The sequence below is a fragment of the Helianthus annuus genome, chromosome 13 (genome assembly GCF_002127325.2).
Source record: "Helianthus annuus cultivar XRQ/B chromosome 13, HanXRQr2.0-SUNRISE, whole genome shotgun sequence".
In the NCBI taxonomy this organism is placed as follows: domain Eukaryota; kingdom Viridiplantae; phylum Streptophyta; class Magnoliopsida; order Asterales; family Asteraceae; genus Helianthus; species Helianthus annuus.
The window spans coordinates 15658252-15683683 of NC_035445.2; the positions used below are offsets into that span (position 1 = coordinate 15658252).

At 38.7% G+C, this 25432-nt stretch overlaps 2 protein-coding genes across 9 annotated transcripts; one reads left to right on the plus strand and one right to left on the minus strand.

Annotated features, from left to right (window-relative positions):
• The first annotated feature begins 9024 nt into the window (after positions 1 to 9024).
• On the plus strand, positions 9025 to 13253 carry LOC110897523 ((S)-2-hydroxy-acid oxidase GLO1). 5 transcript variants are annotated; one of them, XM_022144274.2, is made up of 10 exons: positions 9025 to 9255; positions 9933 to 10093; positions 10209 to 10333; positions 10461 to 10507; positions 11211 to 11288; positions 11361 to 11552; positions 11727 to 11789; positions 11862 to 11931; positions 11998 to 12203; positions 12900 to 13253. In XM_022144274.2, exons 2-10 carry the CDS (start codon positions 9957 to 9959, stop codon positions 13089 to 13091), a joined length of 1110 nt encoding a protein of 369 aa, XP_021999966.1. In that variant the 5' UTR covers positions 9025 to 9255; positions 9933 to 9956; the 3' UTR covers positions 13092 to 13253. The 5 variants fall into 5 exon arrangements, with proteins under 5 accessions (XP_021999966.1, XP_021999965.1, XP_035837404.1 ...); XM_035981511.1 differs by lacking the exon at positions 9025 to 9255 and adding an exon at positions 9456 to 9717; XM_035981510.1 differs by lacking the exon at positions 9025 to 9255 and adding an exon at positions 9456 to 9575.
• Positions 13254 to 19081: 5828 nt separating this feature from the next.
• LOC110897524 (ubiquitin carboxyl-terminal hydrolase 15) lies at positions 19082 to 25056 on the minus strand. Of its 4 annotated transcripts, none has more exons than XM_022144277.2 (13): positions 24903 to 25056; positions 23299 to 23742; positions 22668 to 22989; positions 22362 to 22590; positions 21971 to 22125; positions 21685 to 21773; positions 21523 to 21608; positions 21226 to 21388; positions 21036 to 21156; positions 20798 to 20955; positions 20492 to 20576; positions 19713 to 19987; positions 19082 to 19639 (listed from the first exon to the last, which is right to left on the minus strand). In XM_022144277.2, exons 2-13 carry the CDS (start codon positions 23589 to 23591, stop codon positions 19294 to 19296), a joined length of 2322 nt encoding a protein of 773 aa, XP_021999969.1. In that variant the 5' UTR covers positions 23592 to 23742; positions 24903 to 25056; the 3' UTR covers positions 19082 to 19293. The 4 variants fall into 4 exon arrangements, with proteins under 4 accessions (XP_021999969.1, XP_021999967.1, XP_021999968.1 ...); XM_022144275.2 differs by having other exon boundaries at positions 22362 to 22593; XM_022144276.2 differs by having other exon boundaries at positions 22362 to 22593; positions 23299 to 23737; positions 24903 to 25055.
• Positions 25057 to 25432: the final 376 nt, after the last annotated feature.

Below are 25432 nucleotides of genomic sequence, written 5' to 3' on the forward strand. Positions count from 1 at the left end.
GAATGGTGATCTTTTATGTGTGTACGGTGAAACAGCTTCGAAAGGTCTCAAGCTCATGTCGTGTATCCAAGCTAGCAGGTATCTTCACAAGGAATACAGAGCTTTCTTGGCAAACATTGTAGTAGCGGAGAAGGAAAAGAAAAAGAAGGCCGAAGTCAAAGATGTTCCAGTGGTTCGTGAATTTCCTCAGGTGTTCCCTGATGATCTTCCTGGACTACCGCCAAGTCGTGATATCGACTTTCGTATCGACCTCATTCCTGGAGCTAATCCCGTAGCCAAAGCCCCTTATCGACTCGCGCCATCCGAAATGAGGGAACTTTCAAACCAACTCCAGGAGCTACTTGAAAAAGGCTTTATTCGCCCGAGCACTTCTCCTTGGGGCGCACGAGTCCTTTTCGTTAAAAAGAAGGATGGGTCGTTCAGGATGTGCATCGACTATCGGGAATTGAATAAGTTAACCATCAAGAACCGTTACCCTCTACCTCAAATCGATGACTTATTTGATCAGCTGCAAGGTGCTAAGTGTTTCTTGAAGATCGATCTACGTTCAGGCTATCATCAATTGTGCATTCAAGAGGAAGACATCCCCAAAACCGCTTTTCGAACTCGATACGGCCACTATGAATTCATTGTTATGCCTTTTGGTTTAACCAACGCACCCGCGGTTTTCATGGATCTGAGGAATCACGTGTGTAAGCCATTTCTAGACCGTTTCGTCATCGTGTTCATCAACGATGTCTTGATCTATTCCAAGTTGAAAGCCGAACACGCGCAACATCTACGTTTGGTTCTCGAGCTACTCCAGGGGAATCAACTCTATGCCAAGTTCTCCAAGTGTGAACTCTGGCTGGAGGAGGTTCAGTTTCTGGGTCACATCGTTAATAGTCAAGGTATTCATGTAGATCCTGCGAAGATTGAAGTAGTTAAGAGCTGGATTACGCCTAAGAACCCGTCTGAGGTTCGTTCTTTTCTCGGACTCGCGGGCTATTACCGACGATTTATCGAAAGATTCTCTGAGATCGCTGTGCCGCTTACCGCCCTTACTCATAAAGACAAGCCTTTTGTTTGGGGAACCGAATAAGAGTCTGCTTTTCAAGCCCTCAAGCATGTGCTCTGCAATGCTCCTGTCCTCACGGTGCCCGATGGAAACAACGATTTCATTGTCTATTATGATGCTTCCAACCTTGGTCTCGGCTGTGTTCTCATGAAACGGGACAAGGTTATAGCTTACGCATCTCGTCAGCTCAAAATCCACGAGAAGAACTATACAACCAATGATCTCGAGCTAGGCGCAGTTGTTTTTGCATTGAAGATTTGGCAACACTACCTGTATGGTACCAAGTGTACGATCTTCACCGATCACAGGAGTTTACAACACATCTTTAATCAGAAAGAACTTAACATGCGTCAACGCCGATGGGTAGAACTTCTTAACGATTACGACTGTGAGATTCGTTATCACCCAGGCAAGGCAAATGTTGTTGCAGACGCGCTCAGCAGATGGAGTTATTTGCTCAGTATTCGCAATACCCAAGCCCAGCATGATCTCGAAACCCTCATCCGCGAAGCCCAGCATGCTTGTTTTAACGAGCGCACCTTGAAGAAAGAGAGGATCTATCACGATGGAGCTCAGCTTGTAAGCAAAGCAAATGGGATTTTCTATTATCTGGACCGAATATGGATCCCTAAGCGGACCGATTTGCGAAAGATCATAATGGACGAAGCTCACAAATCCCAATATTCCATTCTTCCTGGTTCCGACAAAATGTACCAGGACCTTCGATACAAGTACTGGTGGCCGGGAATGAAAAGAGATATCGCCCTCTATGTTGGAAGTTGCCTGACTTTTGCGAGAGTTAAGGCTAAACATCAACGACCTTCTGGCTTACTCGAACAACCTCCAATCCCCATATGGAAGTGGCAGAGTATAGCTATGGACTTCATAACCAAACTTCCGCCCACGCCATTAGGCCACGACAGCATTTGGGTTATAGTTGATCGTCTGACCAAATCAGCCCACTTTTTGCCAATACGGGAAGACTACAAGGTAGAACGACTAGCCCGAATCTACACCGACGAGATCATTTGTAATCATGGTACGCCTCGTGACATCATTTCAGATCGTGACGCTCGGTTTACTTTGCGATTGTGGGAAACGTTTCAAGCAGCTCTTGGTACATCACTTAACCTAAGTACCGCATTTCATCCTCAAACCGACGGACAAACTGAAAGAACGATCCATACTCTTGAAGACATGCCCCGCGCGTGTGTCATAGATTTCGGTGGTAGTTGGAACAAATACCTACCGTTAGTCGAGTTTCGTACAACAACAGCTATCATGCCAGCATACAAATGGCACCATTCGAGGCCTAATATGGAAGAAGATGTCGTTCGCCTATTGTGTGGCACGAGATCGGTCACTCGCAACTAACCGGTCCCGAGTTACTACAAGAAACGACTGACAAAATCCTCCAGATTCAAGACAACTTGTCAAAAGCCAGGGATAGACAGAAAAGTTACGCCGATAGGAGACGCAAGCCCCTTGAATTTGACATTGGCGACTACATACTCCTAAAGGTATCACCTTGGAAGGGTGTGGTCAGATTCGGCAAGAAAGGGAAACTAGCGCCTCGATATATTGGACCTTTCAAGATTATGGAAAGGATCGGCAAAGTCGCATACAGACTCGAGCTACCGGAGGAACTTAGTAACGTCCACCCGACTTTCCATGTGTCAAACCTCCGAAAATACCTAGCTGATCATGAACTGATTGTACCTCTCGACGACCTTCAAGTCAACGAAACGCTGCATTTCGTGGAAAAGCCTGTCGAAATCATGGATCGCCAAACCAAGCAACTCAGACGCTCACGCATCCCTATCGTGAAAGTCCGATGGGAAGGCAAACGAGGCGCAGAGTTTAATTGGGAACTTGAAAGCGACATGAAGGCTAAGTACCCGCAATTGTTTAAATAAAGATCTAAAGCGAGAAATTGGTAAAATCATTCACGGTGATGTGCAGCTTTCAGCCTAATTTCGGGACGAAATTCCCTAAACAAGGGGAGGCTGTAACACCCCGTGTTTTCAAAAGTCAAAGTCCAAGTCAAGTTTGACTTCTTTGACTGTAAATAGTCTATTTTATGTTTTGTATTATGTGGAGTAAGTGTTGTCTATCAAAGGAATCGAATGTTTAATCGACGCGAAACGATTTACGATTGTGAATAGTAGGAAGTAACAATGCGATAAAGTTAATCAATCAATAATCAAGCTAATTGAATCATCAATCGAACTCGAGACTCGAATTATGCAGCTTTGGTGTTATTATACGTGTGTGTGTGCCTTATGTGTTACCTGTGCGTGTTTACTTTTTGTTATGTGTGGTGATCAATCGAATCAATCAAATCGAAACTCGAAACTCAATCGAACTCAATCGAAATCGAAATCGAATATAGTATATAGATGCTTGTATGTAGATATAGTGGTTAGGATTAAAAGTAATTTGAATAGGAAACTCTATCGTATTCATATCGTCTTCAATCGAAATCGAAATATCAGAAATCGTCGCACCGAACGCTCAAAACAGGCTTTGGATCGATCAGGCTTCTAGCCGATCGGACAGACTGTCCGATCGAGCAGGCTGTCCGATCGGGATGCCTGGCCGATCGGCCAGCTCTTTCCCCTTTTGGAAGCCTATAAATAGGCCTGTCATTATCATTCTTTCCACTTTTGGAAACTCTCTGACCGACCAGCTCGTGCTCCCCTTCTTTTCTCAGATTTCTCTCAATCCGGGTAAGTTTTCATCCTAAATCTTGTACTTTCTTGATCAATACATGCTCCTACACCTTTCTATCTTTCAAATCTTGATTTCTAACCGTGAAATCATCAAGATCTAAGCATTCTAGGATGATGTCATCATGATGGTCTTCAAGAACTTCATGTTTTGGCCTCAATCCACCAAGAATCACTTGGATCTAGCCGATTTCCACGTAAACAAACTAACATCTATCACAAATCTAAACATTCACATGATGTGAAGGACTGAAAGAATGATTTTTAACTTTCTTTCAACTCTTTTACACTCAATGCCTTCAAACCGGTAGAAACGGAGCTTGAGCCAACTCACTAATCATTCTAATGGTTAAGTGGTTCAAGATTCGGATTCTATCTACGAGGTTCACCGATTTCGGGTTAAACGTTAAACTACCGTTCCGAACCGTTCACCGGCCGGACTTGGGTGATTCCTGTCCGAGCAGGGGAAACAAGTAAGAACGAAAGTGTCATGGTTCAGCTCGTTGTCAAAATACATCGATATAACATCAAACAATCAAAGCAGCCGAGTGTTAGACAAACAGGCTGACCAGGTCAGGATGCTGACCGATCGAATAGGCTGTTCGAACGAACAGCCCAGCCGATCGGACATGTCAGCCGATCGACCAGGCCAGCCGATCGGCTAGCACATGGCCCCACACTTTGACAATTTCATGATGTATAGTATTGAACGAGGTGATGTACGATCGAATGAGCTGTTCGATAACATTACTCATCGGATCATGAGATACTATGCTTCAACCCTTAATCGATATTGCAACTCGTTCGACGTATTGGAGTGCCACCCGATCGAACATGTTGTTCGATCAGGTGACACCCTGCTGGGGACTACTACTGAAGTGTCTGACCGATCGGTTAAGCCGGCCGATCGAACGACCCGTTCGATCGATCGACCTGAAAGGTAAGAACACTTCAGTGTTCTCAAATACTACAATGAAAACTTCAAAATGTCAAGCCATCATACACAAACACATCCTACTCAAAGGAAGAAACAATCCACTCGAACAGTCCAACCGATCGAGCCTACCGGCCGATCGAACAGGCTGACCGTTCCAACTGAACGAACAACCCGTTCGATCGAACCTGCTGTTCGATCGACCAGGCTGTTCGACCCATCATCACTTGTTTCCATTTAACACGTTACTCATCGTTATGCTATCGAACTATTCAGGCTAACCCTACTCTCAAGCGCTCCCTTCAATCCATCAATCAATCGCTGTGAGTATACTCGAACCCTTTTTGCTTTAGCACTTTTGGGTGTTACATACGTTACTTATCTAAATCACAATCGAACACACTACTCAATTATTTCAAACGCTAACCGTTATGCATGTATTACATGACTAAATGAATGCTTGTTGTTATGTTTACACGTGGAATGCTGTCTACCTGCCTTAACGACGTAGTACTATAGTTTGGACTCAGCACCCGTTCACACGGAGGTTGTTAAGGACAATTACTTGCATGGATTACGGTGGTAATCATGTATTGCGACTGTCTCGGACAGTCAATCCGCAGTCATTGGTATCGATAGATCCATGTCAATAATTAACATGCTTCGTTTTCCTCTGTGTACGTGCTGGTTATGCGTAAGCTATTTCGAACTCTATATGCTATTATCAAACTTGTATGCTCACCTTTACATTTTATGTATTGACTTTATTTTAACGTATGTGACAGGTGTTTAAGATGCATTCTTGCTAGGGAAGCGAGGCTAGAATAAAGCGTCTAGAGCCCCCAACAAATAGTTCTCTGTAGCAGTCAATCTAGGGGTCTTTAGAAGCAGAAACAATATTTATATTTTTATTTAAATCTGAGTTGTCGGAACAGTATATTTGACTAGATGTTTATCTGTAATAACTTGTTTTATTATTTGGGTTACGGTATGGGACGTATTATTTAAACTAAATAGTAGTGATAGTTGTTGTGGAAACTTCTGGACAATCTGTTTCGCTCAGTGCCATGCCCCGATGATTCCGCCATCGGTTGGGGTGTGACATTGAACCATGTAAACATCTTCATGTAGAATGCCTTGTAAAAACGCATTGTTGACATCTAGTTGCCTTAAGCTCCAATTGTTAGAAAGTGCAAGAGATAGGACAACGTGAATGGTTACGGGTTTGGTGACGGGGCTGAAAGTCTCAAAGAAATCTTTCCTCGGTTGTTGATGGAAACCTTTCGCTACTAAGCGTGCTTTATACTTGTCAATTGATCCATCAGGTTTTCGTTTGACACGGAAAACCCATTTGCAACCGATGGGTGTATGGGTGGAGGGTGGAACAAGTTCCCATGTTTGGTTATGAAGGAGAGCATTGTATTCGTCATCCATTGCTTTCCTCCACAATAGGTCTTTGATGGCTTGGGAGACACATGATGGTTCGATGGTAGGAGGAAGCGGATGGACTGTGGTATGATTAACAAATCTGGAACCATAGTATTTGGGGTTTGGTTTTCGGTTTCGTGGAGCTAGAGGAGTGGGTAAGGGTGTTGTGTTAATGGGAGAAGTAGTGTTGGTAGACGGTGTTGCGGTTTGAGTAGATGGTGAGTCGGTGGTAGAGGTGGTGTCGGTTGAGGAAGAGTGTGTGGGTGCGGAAGTTGGTGTAGGAGCGGGTGTGGTGGATGATTGGGTGGAAGGTGTAGTAGCGGTTATTGGTGTAGGAGAGGTTGGAGTTTGGTTCGTAGAGGTAGGATGTGAGGGTGGCTCAGGTGGTATTGGATTTGTTGATGGTGGAGTTAGTAGTTAATCAGTGGTTGGGAAATGTGTTGGTATATGAGGAGATGAGGGAGTAGTCGATTGAGATGTGCCACTTGAATTTGGAGTATGGATATTTAGAAAAGATGTGTAGGTGTGGGCAGTAGGTGTCGAGGATGGTGAATGTAGAGGGAAGAGGTGTTGAATAAACTCAACATGTCTAGAGTGGTATAATTTATTTGTGTTAGGATCAAAGCATTTATAAGCGGATTTTGAGGACGAGTAACCAAGAAACATACAAGACACAGATCGAGGTTGTAATTTTGAGGTGGTGTAAGGGCGAAGCCATGGGTAGCAAAGACATCCAAATGGTTTAAGTTTGGAGTAGGTGGGAGAAACATTGAATAACACTTCATAAGGTGATTTGTTATTCAAGATTGTTGTGGGTAGGCGATTTATGAGATAGGTAGCGGCTTGGAACGCATGAGACCAAAATGAGGATGGTAGATAGGCATAGTGGAGGAGGGCAAGTCCCGTTTCGACAACATGTCGATGGCGAAGTTCAGCCACACCATTTTGTTCGGGTGTATGAGGAGGTGTAGTGTAGTGAGATATACCATGAGTAGTGAGAAAGGATTTGAGACCAATGTATTCGCCACCATTATCCAAGAAAAGAGAAATAATGGACGTTTGAAAGTATTTTTCTACAAGTGACTTGAATTGTGGGAAAATGGCTGCGACGTCTGATTTCTTTTTTATTGGAAATAACCAAATATATTTTGAAAAATAGTCAACAAATATTACATAATATTTAAAACCATCAATGGATGTTTGGACGGGTCCCCATACATCCGAATATAGAAGTTGCAATGGTTTGTTGGCGACAAACGAGTTTTTACCGAAAGGTATTTTGTGACTTTTATTTTATGAACACGAATTACAATGGAAAGACTCGGGTGACACTTTATTATTCTTAAGTCCTAATGTAGACATTATAGACTTAAAAACTTGAAACGAGGGATGTCCAAGAATGTGGTGTCATGCAAGTAAGGATCCTGTTGTGGTTGTGTTGATTTGATGAGACGTTGTGGTTGGTCCGTAGTAAACGTCATTGACGTTAATGCCCCGCATGAGATGCGCCCCCATGCGTAGATCCTTAACCAAGAAATAAGAAGGAAAAAATTCAACAGAAACTCGGTTAGTACGACAAACTTTAGCAACGGAAATTAGATTATTACGAAGATTAGGAGCAATTAAATTATTGTCTAAGAAAAGTGGCCGTGAGTTTGTGCGAAGAGTTTGTTGGCCAATATGTGTAATGGGAAGTGATTTACCGTCACCCAAAACAATCTCGTCCGGACCACCATATTCGGAAACAATATGCACGGAGTTGCGAGCATTACCGGCGTGGTCGTTAGCGCCAGTGTCCCACATCCAAGAGTTCGAACCCGCATGTGGAGAGGTGTGGTTCACAGTAGGGGTTGTTGTAGAGGAAGTGTTGGTGGTTACTTGGTGTTCACGAAGGAATCTTCCAAGTTTTCTACATTCCTTGGTTTCGTGTCCGGGAATGTTGCAGTAGTGGCAGAATAGGTTGAACCGATTAGTGCGGTTATTTGGTTGTGAAGATGTTGGTTTGGATGACCATGAGGAGGAATGATTGGGTGAGGGTTGGGTGGAGACTGATGAGGGTCGAGAGTTCCGATTGTAGGGTCGGTTTTGGTTGTTCGGTGGGTGTAGTTGACAGTGGAAATGGTTGGTTCGGGTGCCGATTCTTTGAGGGTTCGTTCATGGTCAAGGAGTTTTTCGAAAAGATCGGGAAAGGCAATAGTTGTGTCACGGGTTTTGAGGGCAGCCACAAGGTTAGCGTAGTCATCGCCTAATTGGTTCATAACATGAACAACGAGATCTTCTTCAGGGATGAGACTTTGAGTGAGAGCAAGTTCATCAAATATAGACTTCATGTCATTGAGAAATTCGGTGATAGTGCGAGAACTACGTGGGTTTTTAGCGAGGCGAGACTTGAGCGATATTATGCGGGACTGCGAGCCGCTAGCATAACTCGAGTTGAGAAGATCCCAAGCTTGCCGAGCAGTGTCGGCTGAGGATATAATGGGCTGAATTTGATCCGAACAACTTCCGAGGATGGCGGAGATTATCATTTGGTCTTGGCGAAACCATTTGAGGTATTCCGGATTTGGCTTGGTGGTAGCACCTTCGGGAATGGTTTGGGAGGGTGGTTTTTGAGTTCCGACAATATGATGTTCAAGTTCTAAGCCAATGAGGGTTGAGTGGACTTGTTTTCGCCATGAGGGAAAGTTTTGCGGAGTGAGTTTAATCGGAAAATGTGTAGCTGCGGTAATGTGGACTAGGGTAGAGGCCATGAAGGGATGTGAGGATTGGCAAGAGTAGGACAAGATCGAAAGAAAAAAAAAAGGAGAGAGGCTCAGAGGAGCTAATTGGCTCTAGATACCATATAGAATAGTGAACAATGCTGTGTATTTTGTATTATGAAAGTTGTGTCTAATACAATGTAAGAGGTACAATATATATACAAAGCAAAGGAGTATTCACAGGAGCAAATCATGCTCTTCTACAACAGTTACGTTGACTAATAATGGAGGAGATAAAGCTCTTCTACAACAGTTACGTTGACTATTAATGGAGGAGATAAAGCTGTGATTTGGAAGGAGAAGATTGTGGAGGAGATAAAGCCGTATTAATTGGAGGAGATATCTTTGGTATCCTTGATAATTTTCTTGAGTGAATCAAATATCTTTCCTGAAAACATCACATTAAGGGGTTGTTTGTGCTTGAATTCTGATATTGATTATGCGATATGGTATAATCAAAATCAGATAGTAAACACCCCTTAACTATAACTTGCATGCAAGATTCACAATTAATAAATCATTTGTAATTTTGATGTTAGTTTTGTGTCTATTTAATGATAATATTCTTGGTTTTGTTTCAATTTCTATCTGTTCTTTCTTGGTGGTGGTTGTAGTGCATGGACTTTTAGAGAGAGAAATTGTATCCCTACATTACATGCTACACAATGGTATCACAAATCTTGAAAAAAAAAACGCTTATTTTGGGGCAGATATTAGATATTGTAAGATGATAATGAAGAAAAAAATATGAGACACACGGGCAATCCAGTGGAGGAGAATCACCCATTTGGTTTCAATTTATCACCTCATGTTACTCATCCCTTCATTTGTCTGCATCTATTTTCTAGATTTTTATTTTTATTTTATTTTATTTTTTTTTTTGGTACACACCCTCTTCTGTTCTATCACTTTATCTACAAGGTGTCTTTGTCTTGCAACTCCAAAAAAATTTTAAATTTTTTTTGCTTATCTATACTTGTTGCTTGCTCTTTCCACCAAGTCCCAAAAGGTTTGCTCTCTTGCAGAAACTACGCGGGTAGTGAAGAGAAATGGAGGTCACAAATGTCACCGAGTATCAGGCTATTGCCAAGGAGAAGTTGCCAAAGATGGTCTATGACTACTATGCATCTGGTGCTGAGGATCAGTGGACTCTTGAAGAGAACCGAAACGCGTTCTCAAGAATCTTGTAAGCAGGGTTTATGTTTATGTTTATGTTTTTAGGATCCCAAGCTTTTCTTGGATTTGTAATAATATGTTCTTGCGCACGTATCCTAAGAGTGTTTGTTTTGATGACAAAACAGGTTTAGGCCGCGTATCCTTATTGATGTCAGCAAGATAGACATGACTACCACAATTTTGGGATTCAAGATCTCGATGCCTATAATGCTTGCACCAACAGCCATGCAGAAGATGGCTCACCCTGAAGGTGAATACACGTTATTACTTAGTTCAGTGTGGTTTATGTTGCTAAAAACAATGAATTGTGCTCGAAAAGTAGAGATTTATATGGATTTTGCTTCTCTGTTAATACGGTTTCTTTATTCTCAATGAAGGTGAATATGCAACAGCAAGAGCTGCATCTTCTGCTGGAACTATTATGGTTTGTATTTTTGTAGCTTTCTTTATATGCACAACAATTAAGATTTTTTTATTTATGATAGATAGGTGCGTACTAGACTAGGTTGATAATCAACTTTCGGGCTCAATCCGGGGCTAGGACGGACATTTAGGCTTAAACAATTATGTAGCCGTTATTTGGATTGGCCTAGGGGATGGCAAACGAACCCGAACCTAACGGGTAAACCCGAAACATTCGGGACGGATTATTAGACAACTATTCGGGGATTGGACTAGTTTTATAAATTTTGGCTAGTATGGTATACGGTGATACCCAACCCATTTACATGTTTAGCTGAACCATACCCATAAATTTGTTGTTATTTTTCTCTGTCCTTGGTTAATAAAGTAATAGTAAATCCACTAATTTTTAGCTTTTTGTATTTTTAAATTCTTTTGGTAATAAAATATGTAAAAACTAAAATACTAAGAAATGTATTTAGATATCCCAGCGGCTAATTTTTAACAAACTAACGGGTACACCCGAGTCCCAACAGATACTAGGTGGGTATGAGACACGGTTTTACAATCGGATATGGGACGCGGCACAAACCACCCTAGGTTGGCCCAACCAGACTATGGAATTAAGTAAAGGGAGGGCCGGGCCTAGGATGGTTTGTGCATCTCTACTTATGATTTACAAAGAGGAAGTATCATGATGTGCTAATAGTTTGTCCACTTTGTAGACTTTGTCATCATGGGCTACATCAAGTGTTGAGGAGGTTGCCTCTACAGGACCCGGAATCCGTTTCTTCCAGCTTTATGTGAGCAAAACTAGTATCTCACATTCCATTTTGGTTTGTAATATGCAAGCTAATGTTCTGGATCAATATCAGGTGTACAAGGACAGGAACGTGGTTGCTCAGCTTGTGAGAAGAGCTGAACGAGCTGGTTTCAAGGCTATTGCTCTTACTGTTGATACACCTAGGCTCGGCCGCCGAGAAGCTGACATCAAAAACAGGTTCACATTACCACCATTTTTGACATTGAAGAACTTTGAGGGCTTGGACCTTGGCAAGATGGATGAAGTAAGTCCAAACTCCAAACTAAGGACAGGAACGTGGTCTGCTTAACTTGAGCGAGCTCAGCTCATTCAATTACTAAAAGATGTTGAGCAAGCTTTTATCAAGCAAGCTTCGAGATTCTTGAATTTTTATAGTATATGTTTAGTTCTTCTTCTAAAATGCAACTTTGCAACGCAGGCTAATGATTCTGGTTTAGCTTCTTATGTTGCTGGTCAGATCGACCGCACTTTGAGCTGGAAGGTATACTTTTTTTCAAACTGTAGTTTCTCATGGCTCATGTTAGTAACTTTTGTGGCTCGAGTGTTCTTGCAGGACGTGAAGTGGCTGCAAACAATCACCACGATGCCAATCCTCGTGAAGGGTGTGATCACTGCTGAGGACAGTAAGTGCGAGCGATCAAAACCCCCTTGGTTTGTTTTTTCGGTTAGCTGAATGTTTACTTATGCAGCAAGGTTAGCTATTCAAGCTGGAGCAGCAGGTATTATTGTTTCCAACCACGGAGCCCGCCAGCTGGATTATGTTCCTGCCACCATCATGGCATTGGAAGAGGTTGTGAAAGCGGCACAAGGCCGTGTTCCCGTGTTCTTAGATGGTGGTGTTCGCCGTGGAACTGATGTGTTCAAGGCGCTGGCTCTTGGAGCTTCTGGCATATTTGTAAGTAAACTAATCAAGTATTTTCTTTTGTCAAGCATTACTAGAAAACTGGGTATGTGTGACCATTAAAACTGCTGCAAACTAGAGTATTACTTTTAGTTTCGCTCATGTTTTTATTTTTAAATTTTTTACCAGTATTTAATTTTTAAATTTTGATTAGTTTTATTATTTGTTTTTTGTGGCTGGAATTTAAATTCCAGTTTTAATTTTGCTTTTTAAATTGGTATTATATTTTAAGTTTTGATTATTTTTTTTAAATCTGTTTTTTTTTTTTTCTCAACTTTTTGACAGTGTTACTACCGGTAATCAGTTTCTATTTTCAATTTAGTTTTTCCAACCGTTTGCAACTGAAATGAAAACTGGCAAAATAGGCGTTGATTTGTGACCGGTTTGGATATGGTCGCTAATTTTGCGACAGTTTCTCGTTAGCTAGTTTTGCGGCCATCTTTTTCGTTAGCAAGTTTTGGTCGTGAAATAAACCATGAATCTTAAGGAAATGCAATTAAAACACCTGTTTTCAAAAGTGATTATGTGATTTTAAACTTTCAAAATCAGATAATCCGTTATAATAAACCAACGAGATGTAGCATAGTGTTTGAATGTGTTTCTAAGTAGTAATAATCGATCAGTTCATATACACACACACTCCTAGTAAATCTTACAGATCTCACGTCTTTGGTATGGTGTAAATTTTAGATTGGGCGACCCGTAGTGTTTTCATTGGCTGCTGAAGGAGAAGCCGGAGTGAGAAAAGTACTCCAGATGTTACGCGATGAATTCGAGCTAACCATGGCACTAAGTGGCTGTACCTCGCTCAGTGAGATTACTCGCGACCATATTGTGACTGAGTGGGATGCACCCCGGGCTCGTCCTGGACCAAGGTTATAAACCAAAACATGATATCGTTGCGACCAACTCGACTTTTAATCGCAAAATATAACATGTACCTTGTGTTATGGTTGCCAAACTTGTATTGTTTCCTTGTATAATGTTCGTTTCTGAATGATAAGCTGTCTGAATGTATAATTTTTAAATGTCCATTGCCTTGCATACATGGTTTGTTGAATAGGTAGCGAAATGATATTTCTAAATAATTTATACTAGTTTTGTTGCCGGCCGCGCGTTGCGGCGGCATACTTGACGTGATAAAGTATATAGACTAAGATCATCCCAACTCGTTTTTGAACTAAATTTACTTCTATTATATCGTTGTGGATTCACGAAAAAACTTACGTAATAAAAGGAAAGACAAAAAAAAAGATAAACAAAACCGACTTGTTTCCAAACTAAATTTACGTAGATTATACCGTTGCGAATTCACGAAAACAACATACGTAAAAACTCGGTAAAAGAAACGCAAAAAAAATAAATAAACAGAACCTAAAATATAAAGAAAAGGTGAGACCTCAAAACAAAACAAAAAAAAAATAAGATAAAAATTAAGCTAGCTAAAAGAGAATTAACAGATTCAAACTCAAGTCATTTGTTTAGGCTTATAGCATAGCAACCACCTGCACCATAGCTGAATTATCTTTCAATATGTAATTTTAACATAACTTAAAGTAAAAGCCATGTCGGTTGCCACAATTCTATTGGGCACCGACATTGCTTTTTAAGAGATATATAAATATCAAATATAATTGAAAACCCTTTTATTCAGTAATATTCTAATCATTTTGTAAAAAACGTAAAAAAAGTTGGGTGTATGATTGCATTGCATCCATTTTTTATGTAGCATTGTCCAGTTGACCAATCTTTTTAAATAAAATAGTTACTAATTTTTTATTTTATTTTTTTATTTTTTTATTTTTTAAATTACAAATAACTTGATAGAACAGTCTAATTGACCAAAATTTTTAATAAAACTTATGTCTAGAGACACATGCTTCGCATGTAATTATTTCCGACGATCAAATTAATTAACAGGAAAGTAACTAGCTTTTTCTTTAAATGACCATTTTTTTAAAAATTTATCAACTTAAAAGGAAAACGTCAAGTGAAACACTTTCACACTAATAAGATGTGACATCCCGGAAAATCAGGTATTCTTTTTGGTTCATTTCTCGTTATGTATTTATAACTTAGTTTATTTTTATAAATAAAATATAAAAAGCATGTGTCACAGATAACTAGTAGCATATGATTTATTTATATTTTATAATAATAATAATAATAACCGAACAAATGAGTACGGCCCAACCCGAAACCGAAACCCGAACAATATGTGTACAACCCAACTCCGAACCCGAACGCTTGCGCAAACCCACTAACCTCACCCCCTCCCTCACCTTCGGCCCAAGCAAATTAAACCCAACCCGCATCCCCTTGCCCTTTACACCTACGGCCCATAATCCCTATCCCATTCCTCTTTAAAAATCCAATCCACGACACTGTGCTCTCGTTCCTTCTCCTCTGCCGACGAAAGAAAGGGCGAAGAACTCTATCCTTAATTCGATAAGGCTTGATCATATCTCACTCGCTATTAGATATCGTTATCTTAAGTTTTGTGGAGTCTTTTTGTGCATTCATGCAGGGGCGGATCTACATTGGGTTGTGGATGGGCGGCCGCACCCATTGAATTTTTTATTTTTAGTTTTTATAGGTACAGTAAAATCCCAAGCGATCCCCGTGAAATTTTGGTTTCGCACCCCTTAAACTCGTCGGATCTATACAAAGAAACAAGTGAAAATAAAATCTCATTTTGTTTTTCCGGCGACCTGTTACCTATTGTTGAAAACATAAGTGACTCAATGAAAAAGATGGAGTACGTGGTCTTTATTAATATAATTAAGTGAGCACAGTAATTAAGTGAGCACAGTAAGTCTATTCTGTACTAGTCCTATTTTATACCAGAGATTGTTATTATAATATCAATAAATCAATTTATTTAAATATAGAAAAAACCTGACTCAAAGTATCTCATTTTAATTCAGAGACAAAGTATCTCATTTTAATTCACAATGCATTAGGTTAAACTTTTTCTCTTAAGTATTTTTACTAATTATTCAATTTACAATTAATTATGTTAATCTTCCACCTTATTTTATCTTATTGTAATACTCAAATCTTTGTTTTAAATAAATTGTGTTGTCTACAAATAACTATATCATATTTTATTTAGTGTTACTATTCTTTAGTTTGTAAAGATCAAGATTTATTGATTATTTATAATTACTTTATTAAAATATGAGTTAATTGCTCGGATAGTCCCTGTGGTTTACCATTTTTTCACCTTTAGTCCCAAACTTTTTAAAATTACATGTATGCTCCCTGTGGTTCAATTGTTTGTTTCTCAGATAGTCCCCGCATTGGATGACTGTTAGTGTTTCCAGTTAAGTCAATATAAAATGACAAAGTTACCCTTTCTATAAAAAAACAATAATTAAACCTCAAAATAAAGTTAGTTAATACTTAAAATTTTAGTGGGGCCCACCTTTTTAACTCCCAGCTGGCCATCCCTTCCCTCTCTATCTTCTCCGGCTACACCCAAATTCCGGTCATTTCCCACATCATAATATCTCTGGTTCCTTTCACCAAATCAACGTCTCCATGAATTAGAGCATAATTAATACAACCTCCCATATCTTTAATGTGGGTCAAAATTGAAGTTTTACTCCAGATCTCATCATCTGCAAGTTCACCATGACCCATCGATTCAGTGGCTTCCTAAGCCTTTTCTCTTCCATATGCTTAACAAATCAACATTTCGAGCGAATTTTGCAAGGATAATGGTAGTCGAAGGTGACGATGACGATGAGGAAGAGGGGCAGGGGTAGCAGTCTATGTTTAAAGCCGAAAACCAAGTGCAGAGTAACAATGACCACAATGAGGAAAATGACCCTGATTTCGTTCTATATAATTGGCCGAATATGGAGAGAGTCGAGATGGGTAGTTTGGGGATTCCTGATTCCCGATTGGTGTATATAACGCATTTCGTGAATGTTGTGTATATTTGGGTGGGGCGTGAATTCGGGGATGATCAAATCGGGTGGCAATCGGTTGACCATGATTTTCTTGTCAAGAAAGGGTTGAATGCAAGCTCTAATATTCAGGTAATATGTTTAACAATGAAAACTTATAAATTACAACAATGTTTTTGACTTTTTGAAATATGTTACTAAATGTGGTTTTTTATGTAATTAAACGAATAGTTAGAGAAGGGGAAGAACCAGATAAACTATGGAAACATCTGTATTGTTTCTTCTTCCAGAACACAACAGAGAATCAAGACAAAGGAGGAAGATGAGCATTTTTGTTTTTGTTATATGGGTGGGGCCCACCCACATTTTAATTAAATTTCTTTTTTATTGTTTTAATTTTTGTTTTTAATAAAAGGACAATTTTGTAATTTTACACACAATTAACTGAATAAGTTAACACCCATCCAATGCAGGGACTATCCGAGAAACAAACGATTAAACCACAAGGAGCATACATGTAATTTTCAAAAGTTAGGGACTAAAGGTGAAAAAATAGTAAACCACAGGGACTATTCGGGCAATTAACTCTTAAAATATAGAGTTAGTTACATAGTTAGGGGAGGGGGGTGGTTCACTAGTGATAGAATTTATCACTCACAAGCACCAATCAAGTTTCGCCATGTCATCGACCATTTTTCCATCACTCACAACCTTTTTTAGTGGGGGTGGTCATCACTCATCACCACACCCAACAATTTCCCCCCAACCAACAAATACCCTCCCAAAACAAATGATTAACGCGTGATACAGATAATGAAAATTTGATTTCGTTGAACATTAACGCGTGATACTTGTTGCCGGCGGTGGATATAACGCGTGATGGGTTCTGGCCGTGATATTATAACGGACGAGCCCGCCTCCTCTTAGTCCATGTGGTTTGCACAAAGTAACATACTTAGGTACTAATAGTTTAAAATCACATTATAGGGTACTAACTTTTCATTTTGTAACGTTTGTAGGTATTAACGTTATTTGTAGGTTTAAAATCACATTCAATTAGTACCTAAGTATGTTATTTTGTGCAAACCACATGGACTAATTATGTTAATACCCTAGAAGTTAATACCTCCAAACGTTACAAAATGAAAAGTTAATACCCTAGAAGGTGATTTTAAACTATTATTATCTAACCCATGGCTTTATAGCCTAGTGGTATCTTGGGGGTGTGATAAGGCTTTAAGACCAATAGGTCTTGGGTTCGATTCTACAAGGGGGGTTTTCCCATATTTATTGGGTTTCCTCCTGAATTGGTGTATAGGCATTATGCCTAGTGGAGATGGATATGATCGGGTGGTTCCGCTGGTGGCACGATGATACTCCAGTGGTCCGTCAGTGATCCAAATTTGCCGTTCAAAAAAAAAAACTATTAGTATCTAAGTATGTTATTTTGTGCAAGCCACAAGCCACAGGGACTAACTATGTAATTTACTCTTAAAATATATTTTGTTAGTTATAAACATTTGATAATGTTAGTATTTCCTATAGTTGATTTTGCACATATTTACGCAATGTAATTTATTACAATCTACGTGTGTGGATTTTACAAATTTATATATATAATTGATGATATAATAGATATTTTAAGGGTAACTAATAGTGTAGTGTGTTGTTTTATATTTGTGTGAAAGAGAGGAGATGAGATACATAATTTATGATGGTTTGTTTCAGCTGATTATGGTTTAGTATACTTATAGATAGATAGATAGATAGATAGATAGATAGATAGATAGATAGATAGATAGATAGATAGATAGATAGATAGATAGAAGATGGAGCCTAGAGGAAGACGACAACCTAGCATAGAACATTGGTTATAGCTAGATTTCAAAAAGTTAAAACCCGTATAGAAATTATTTTAGATAAATTAGATTTTCATTATGCATTTGTAATAATGTTTGACATACTTTTTTTATTATATAAAATTTAGTTTGATTATCATTTTTTATAAGACCCGACCCGCTCTGACCCAAACCGAACCGGACTGTACCAAAAAAAATTTATATTACGATGAACAAACGACCCCAAAAATTTCCGCCCCCCATGAAAGAAATTCCTGGGTCCGCCACTGCATTCATTGTTGTATATATGGCTGTTATGGCTGTGTTCATAAACAATGATTTTGATGACGTATGAGGTGCTTGAGTACTAGGGTTTGCTTAATTAATAAAGTTTTTGTTCAATGTTGAAACAGGTGCGATGTTAGTGATTGTATGGTTGCTAGAGTGTTGGATTTAGTTAATCTAGGTAAGGTCATTGATGCGTAATAGGTCTCTTGATGAGTTCATGGTCATAACACTTGGTACATGCAGGTTTACATGGGTTCGGTTATGCATACATAATGCTTTAACATGATTAGGTTTGTTAAAAGTCATGATTTTGTTATTAGTTAATCGAATGCGGGTAGATGTTATGAGGAATACCATAAATGACGGGTACAAACTGATATATAAAGTGTTGATAGGTTGCATGATCGCCAAAGCTGCAATTTCTGCAGAATTTGTGTTGTGTTTTACGTCATATCTGTGTGAATATGTGGAGTTAGGTCATGAAATTTATACAGTAGATGGTCTTAGGCGTTTAAAGTTTAAACGAATCTCCAAGTAGAATCAGGTCAATCGGGTAATCAGGGATTTTTAAATGATTTTTTTCCGTAAACTGCAGTCAGAAAGTGTGATAAATCTGGTCACTGCATAATAATAAATGGTTTTTCTAAATTTTTCAGTAAAGAGTTGGGCCCTAAAATTTATACACAAGGCTTCACCAACCAAGAGTCACATCACATAAATGGGTCATAATTTTTGCAGCTCCGTAAGTATAGTAAGCATGTCCCCAAAAACAGCCTAATTTCAGTGAACTGCAATGCATGATGTTATTAATTCATAAGGCACAGTCATCACATAAAAAAGTTAGCTTTGGGAACATATTTATCCTAATTAAATCCAAACGAGGCACAGTGATCTACTCTACTTCTAAAACGTTTAACAAAACATTCAAGTGCCTCATTTACAAAGCATTTTGGCAAAATTTTGAGGCACAGTGAGTCATCTACTCTACTTCTAAAACGTTAAATCAAGACAATAATACAATGCCCAGAAGTTCTACCAATCGAATTATATTCGGTATGGTGGCTCACACCCATGATACAATTTCGATATCAAGTGGGGTCTACTTCTTGAAAACCTGCCACATGAGACGCTATAATCAGGAGGAACATACGGTAAGTTATTGTCAGTGTTGTCAATGGTGCTAAACGAGTCCCGGGTGCTTTCAGTAGTGAAAGATGCATCGTCCGAGCTTGTAAAGATCGACCAGTCGCTTGATGCAGCATCTGAAAAGTCAACGCATGATGTTGCTTGGTTTCGGTTTGACACAGTTTCTTGACCCGAGGTTGACTTAGGAGCTCTAGAAGCTTTCGGTTTTCCTGCTGTACACATTCTTAGGAGTCGAGGGGATGATCTGTGAAGATAAACCCGTTGGACATTTGAATCTAGGAAGAAACAAAAACGAGGTTTTGTTAAATATTGGTTACCTCATGTAGAATAATATGTACGCGCCTTCTGACATCACTTGGCTCAACGGGACGGGTTGCACCTGTGTGTCGTCTATCCTGAACCAATTGCCTTGAAGATCTTTCACATATGAGATATAATGACCGGAGAAAGATGCATTCATTGTGTCTAAATGCACAACAACACTATAAAGCATGTATAATGGAGGAACATCATCTGTCCCCGTCATATACGGGATCATATCCAACATGTCAGGAAACGTTATACACTTGTTTATCTTCCCGTAGCTTCCCTCCTGAAATATCAAAATCACCACAAGAAACGGTTTTGAGTAGGTGGTGTGTAAACAAGCCGAGCCACTCATGAGCAACTGAAAGACCGGCTAACAAAAAGCTTAAAACACGTCAGGATTAAACGAGTTTGAGCCCAAGCTCAAGCCTAAGCTGGAGCTCATTTACATACCGATCTTGAGTAGGCTAGTGACCCTAAACGAGACTGATAAATATAATAACTTTTATTTTGTATGATGGAAGAATCTTTACATAATAAAAAATATTATAGATAGAATTATTATAGCATTAACTAAATAGTATATATTTTATTGAATGTATATATTTTACATAAATATATAAATAATTATGTGTGTATGAATAAAACAGATAAAATAAAAACGAACCAAGCCCGAGCCGAGCTCAAGTTTGAAAAGATTGAAGACCCGAGCTCAAGCTTTAGACACTAAGCTCGAAACGAGCATGGGCTCGGCTTGGCTCTGCTCGTTTACACCCCTAGCTCTAAGTACCTGAAATCTCTTCAAAACAATGGTGAGAATATTTGGAGCCTCTTGTATAGCTAACTGCTTTTGTGCCGGAACATAAGCAGCACACCTTTAGATAGATACATCAAACATATTACAAAAAAGCCATTTGTCAAGTTCGGGTACTCTAAAAACTTCAGAAATCGTTAGTCACCAAAATCGACCCGTTTATACCCGTACCCAAAATGTCCAGTTTTATAACGACAGGTTGTGACCCGAACCCGTTCTGAGCCGTTACCAGCCCGACCCGACTGTTTTGCAAGGTATACACTGTAAATGCAATCAACAAACCTTGCACATCTATACATGTTTTCTCCATCCAATTCTTCAAGGCTTGTGAATTGAGTCAGTGCATCTTCCAACGATTCAACCCATCCGAATATCTCGAGTGTAAGATCCATAATGTTTTCATATCTATCAGACTCGCGATTGCATCTCAAGCACTTGACCTGGTTTTCAACAAGAAATATATGGTAAACTGATAATCTAAAAAAATCTATCAAAAAGAAAGATGGTTTCCGGTTTCCACCTTTGATCGAAGCTGCCCCCCAAACGTATGCTGAATAAAGGTCGTTTCTTGCAGTTTGGGATTGACAGATTCACCACCAAAACCCTCAAGACATATAGATTGCATTAATGTAACTAGAAGCCTAAATCGATATAAAAAATACCAAATTATCAAAAACTGAAGAAATTAAGAGGGTGAGTGAAAAACAGACCTTAAAAACTCGTGTGCGTCTTCTTGACTTCCATCGCCCATTTTATTATTAACAGCCCGCATATTCAAAAGAATTTTACTGAGTGACAGTGGGTCTCCATTATCACGTAACAGTAACACGTGACGTTCGAGCTCACAAATAAGACACCAACTTCTCGCACCACCTAATGTTTAACAATAATAATGTCGATTAGAAATGTTAATGTAATTTTATGTAAATAAAACCATAATGGCCTGGCCGTTGCCCACAACTTAAAGATTCACAAGTAATTGGAAGTATATGAGATGTTTGAATTACAAGATTTAGAATGTGATTGGCGGAGTAAATAGACGGTCAAAGGCTTGGTAGAAGTCAAACATTGCAGCACAGCATTCGCGTAACAGCTGCAAAAAGAATAAAATAGCAATTTATGTATTTAACAAAATTAAAAACATTTGATGGGGGGTTTTTTCATTTTACCTGTTCCCACAATTTATGAGCCCCCTTGGTAAAAGGTTAAAAGCTTCATACTGAAAGAACTTCACAAACTCCTCATATGGAAATAGCATCTGACATTGTAAAGAGAGGATAGTTTAAACATGTAAAATGGAAATCCCGTGGTTAAACTTGTCAATGAGAAAGAAGATAGTTGACAATTTGTCATATTTCATGTGTGCTATATGCATACATATGGGTGTTCAGTATCTATTACGTAAGGCGGTTATGTAACCGCATAACCACTCAACAGGTGCTACCAGTAACTTACTTTTATTTTCTTATTATGTTTGTCGCTATTAACTTCCACACGTTCCACTCTGTCATGCTTTGATGACCTCTTTAGACCAATCATCTTCATAAAACCTTTGTTAACAATACCACTGCCTTCGTGTGGAGGGTTTACATCACCCACTCTAGAATCCTCTGTGCATTACATTGTAAAAGATAAAAATATATATATAAAAAAAAAACTTGAACTTTAATTTAACTATATACAGAAAATCAAATAACTAGGCCTTTATCCCAAAAAAGAGTCCTTATTTGACTATTAGAAATCCACTTACTACTTAGTATGAAATATGATAATTTTCTTACATAAATACCACATTGGGCGTCCAAAATAAAAAATAATTAAAAAAAAAAACTTGTTTTAGACATACCCAATGCAGTGTCAACTTGATCCATACATTCCCTTTTGGGACATATTTGATCTCTTGACCATTTCGCTGTTGATTTTGTAGCTCCCAAAGAATGTGATGTTGATTTCACCGTATTACATTTCTTTGCATGGCTTCTTTCACTCCATCCATCCACCAATTCCCTTTCAACATCTAACGAATTTGTCCCATTACCTTCTTCTTTCGGGGGCACAGGGCGACCCCGTTTTGGCTGCTGCAGTATTATTATTATTATTAAGTTAAAGTAAATTCCCTACAATATTATATAAAATTTTGATAAATAAGAACCTTATGTCTAACGAAAGTTCCCTTTGATGAAGGTTTATCGTACGAAGTGGAACATGTATCTACAGACGGCTCAGCAACGACATTCTCTTCTTTTCTTGACATCTCCCTATATAAATTGAAAGAACTACTACGCGATGCAGCTTTCTCGTGAAACTGCTTAAAATTGGATTCAGAAAACTGGAAATCCAACGTTTCACTTGATAAAAACTGTTCATCAACAAATTCTTCAGAATTTGGAGACGCACAGCTACTATTGTACTCCAAAAGTTGGCACTCTTGTTTGTGACCTTGTCTCCAATGAACTATTTGACACTTGCCAGAACTGCATGCATATTCCAAGTCAAACACTTTTTAAGGATATTAATTGGATTCAGAGGTGAAACGTTACCAGGATATTTTTACGATTCAAAGAAAGGTCTACGGGTCGCTCATAGCAAGTACTTTATCTAAGAAGACTAAAACTTCAAACTTCGCCCGTTTTGACCAATTACCCAACCTAACAAAGTAACAAACTCGCCTCGAGTATTTCCTTTAACTACAATGTGTCTACGCGATCCTTGTTGTTATTCACTAACTTAAAGCTGCAAAAAGTGTTGTAGGATAAATTTGAGATTTGAAGAGTTGAGTGTACCAGTAGCGGGCAGATTTGCAACGAGAACAGCGGGTTTTCGCTGGCCCGAAGCATCGAGCACATTGATGAAACCCGTTATCTAACTTTAACACAGGTACAAGAGGAATAACAGCAGCAGCAGCCATGGCTTCTGCTCGGAAAGCTTCTTCAGCAGCAATTTGAGCAAGCTCGCTAATCTTCACTTTCTTTTTTGAGAAGTCGCCCCATTTTCCTAATAAAACGTAAGCAGCAAGAGGAAGTACAACCAACACCAGAAACAGGAACGGTAAATCAGTTTGTCTTGGCTGGAGCATGTCCCCACCAGCATACTCATGTCCAATTTCCTCCCACCAACTAGCTACAACTTTCGAATAAGATTACCATCTTGCTAGTTGCTACATACACTCACACTAGTTCTCTTCAAAACATAATAGATGAACAGTAAAGGAGGCTCGAATATCTAACCTATGGAAAACGACATCCGCCAATTAGATCATAACATTGCCTTAATATAAACAGAAGGTGGCAATTTCAACCCATTTACTTATGAATGTGTCAATGTAGCTAAAAGTAAAGCTACTTTCGATACATACAACCTCTTTAAAAAAAGAGATTACTAGTGATTGTTTATGTAATCATAATTAATATATAAATTACTTTTGAAACATGGAAGATTTTCAACCGGACCTAGATGGGCCAGATCCCACTTTGACAAGTGCTGAAAAATGATAAATTTCAATCCGAACACGTTTTGACCCGTTACCCAACCTGCCCATACTGCCACCTCGACCATAAATTTCTTAGCATGAAGATGAGTGGTACACCGTACACCCCATGAAATATACATACAACTTGAAAAATATATACATTTATAATTAAGTACTCAACCAATAACAAAAAGAAAGCAGAGATTTTCATTTTCCCAACAATGACATCATCATTCACTTTCCCGTTTTAAGTTAACGATTCAGGTAAAGTGGACAATAAAACATGGATGATTTTAAGACAAGAGTTAGAAACACAAAGAAGACAGGACACCAAATGTTTCCATTTGCATCTAAACTAAACTTAATCTTTCACAATATAAGGATTGTGGTTTTACACTTTTACCAGATTCTTCATAATTTGTTGACTTTTCAACACAAATCCTCAATATGGGTCAGCATGACTTTTGCTTACTCAAAGCCAACAAGCTATTTATCTACTGGTCTATATCCTAAAAGAAAAGTAGTTCAAATAATTCACTAATCTTAACCTATATCCTTTGCTGATTCAATAAATAAAATCCCAAACAACAAGAAAAATTCCTCATTTTTATAAAAAAAAAAAAAATGTGATTTCTCACCATTTTCACAATTTTTCAAAAAAAAAATCACAAAACCCAAAACCAAGAAACAAACATAGTTCAAGATCATAACAATAACCATAAATTAAAAAAAAAAAAAAAAACTAAATTATCATTATGTTCCTAAACAATGGCATTAATGAATAAACACTTGAAAAGCAAAAAATATCCACAAAGTACTCAACTTTCCACAAAACCCAACATCAAGAATAGAGAAATCAAACAAAATGCAAGATCAAAACTGCAAATGAAAAAGGGGTTGTGAAGAACATATAATAACCTAAATTGGTGTGAAGAGGAATTCTGTGAAAACAAACCCTTGGTCCGGTCCGGAGAAAATTGAAAAAAGATTCCTTTGTCGTCAACAAGTAAGTCCTGTTTTCACACATAGTCTCTCTCGTGAATACGTACAAATGTTGTTGCTTCACACCCTTTTTACCACTTTGAGATTCGTGACGTTTTATATATTCTATACAAAACCGTTGTCTCAACAGTTTTGTTTTGTGGGGGTGTATTAACAATAATTTCTTCTTTTTTTTTGAACGCCCTAACCAAAATTTTATTAATCACAACACATTTGTCAACAATAAGTTAAACTGACATGGACACGTCCACCGAAAAAAAAAAAAAAAAAAAAAAAAAAAAGCCATACAAAAGTTACACGCCAAAAGTCGCTACATTGAAGTCACACTAATCCTCCCACGGTAAAGTTAAACATTTCACCCTATTTTTTATCCAAAGATAACTAAACGTCTTTATGTCCTCCATTACCCGATCGAAGTTTGCTTGCTTTTGCTGAAACTCAGCCTC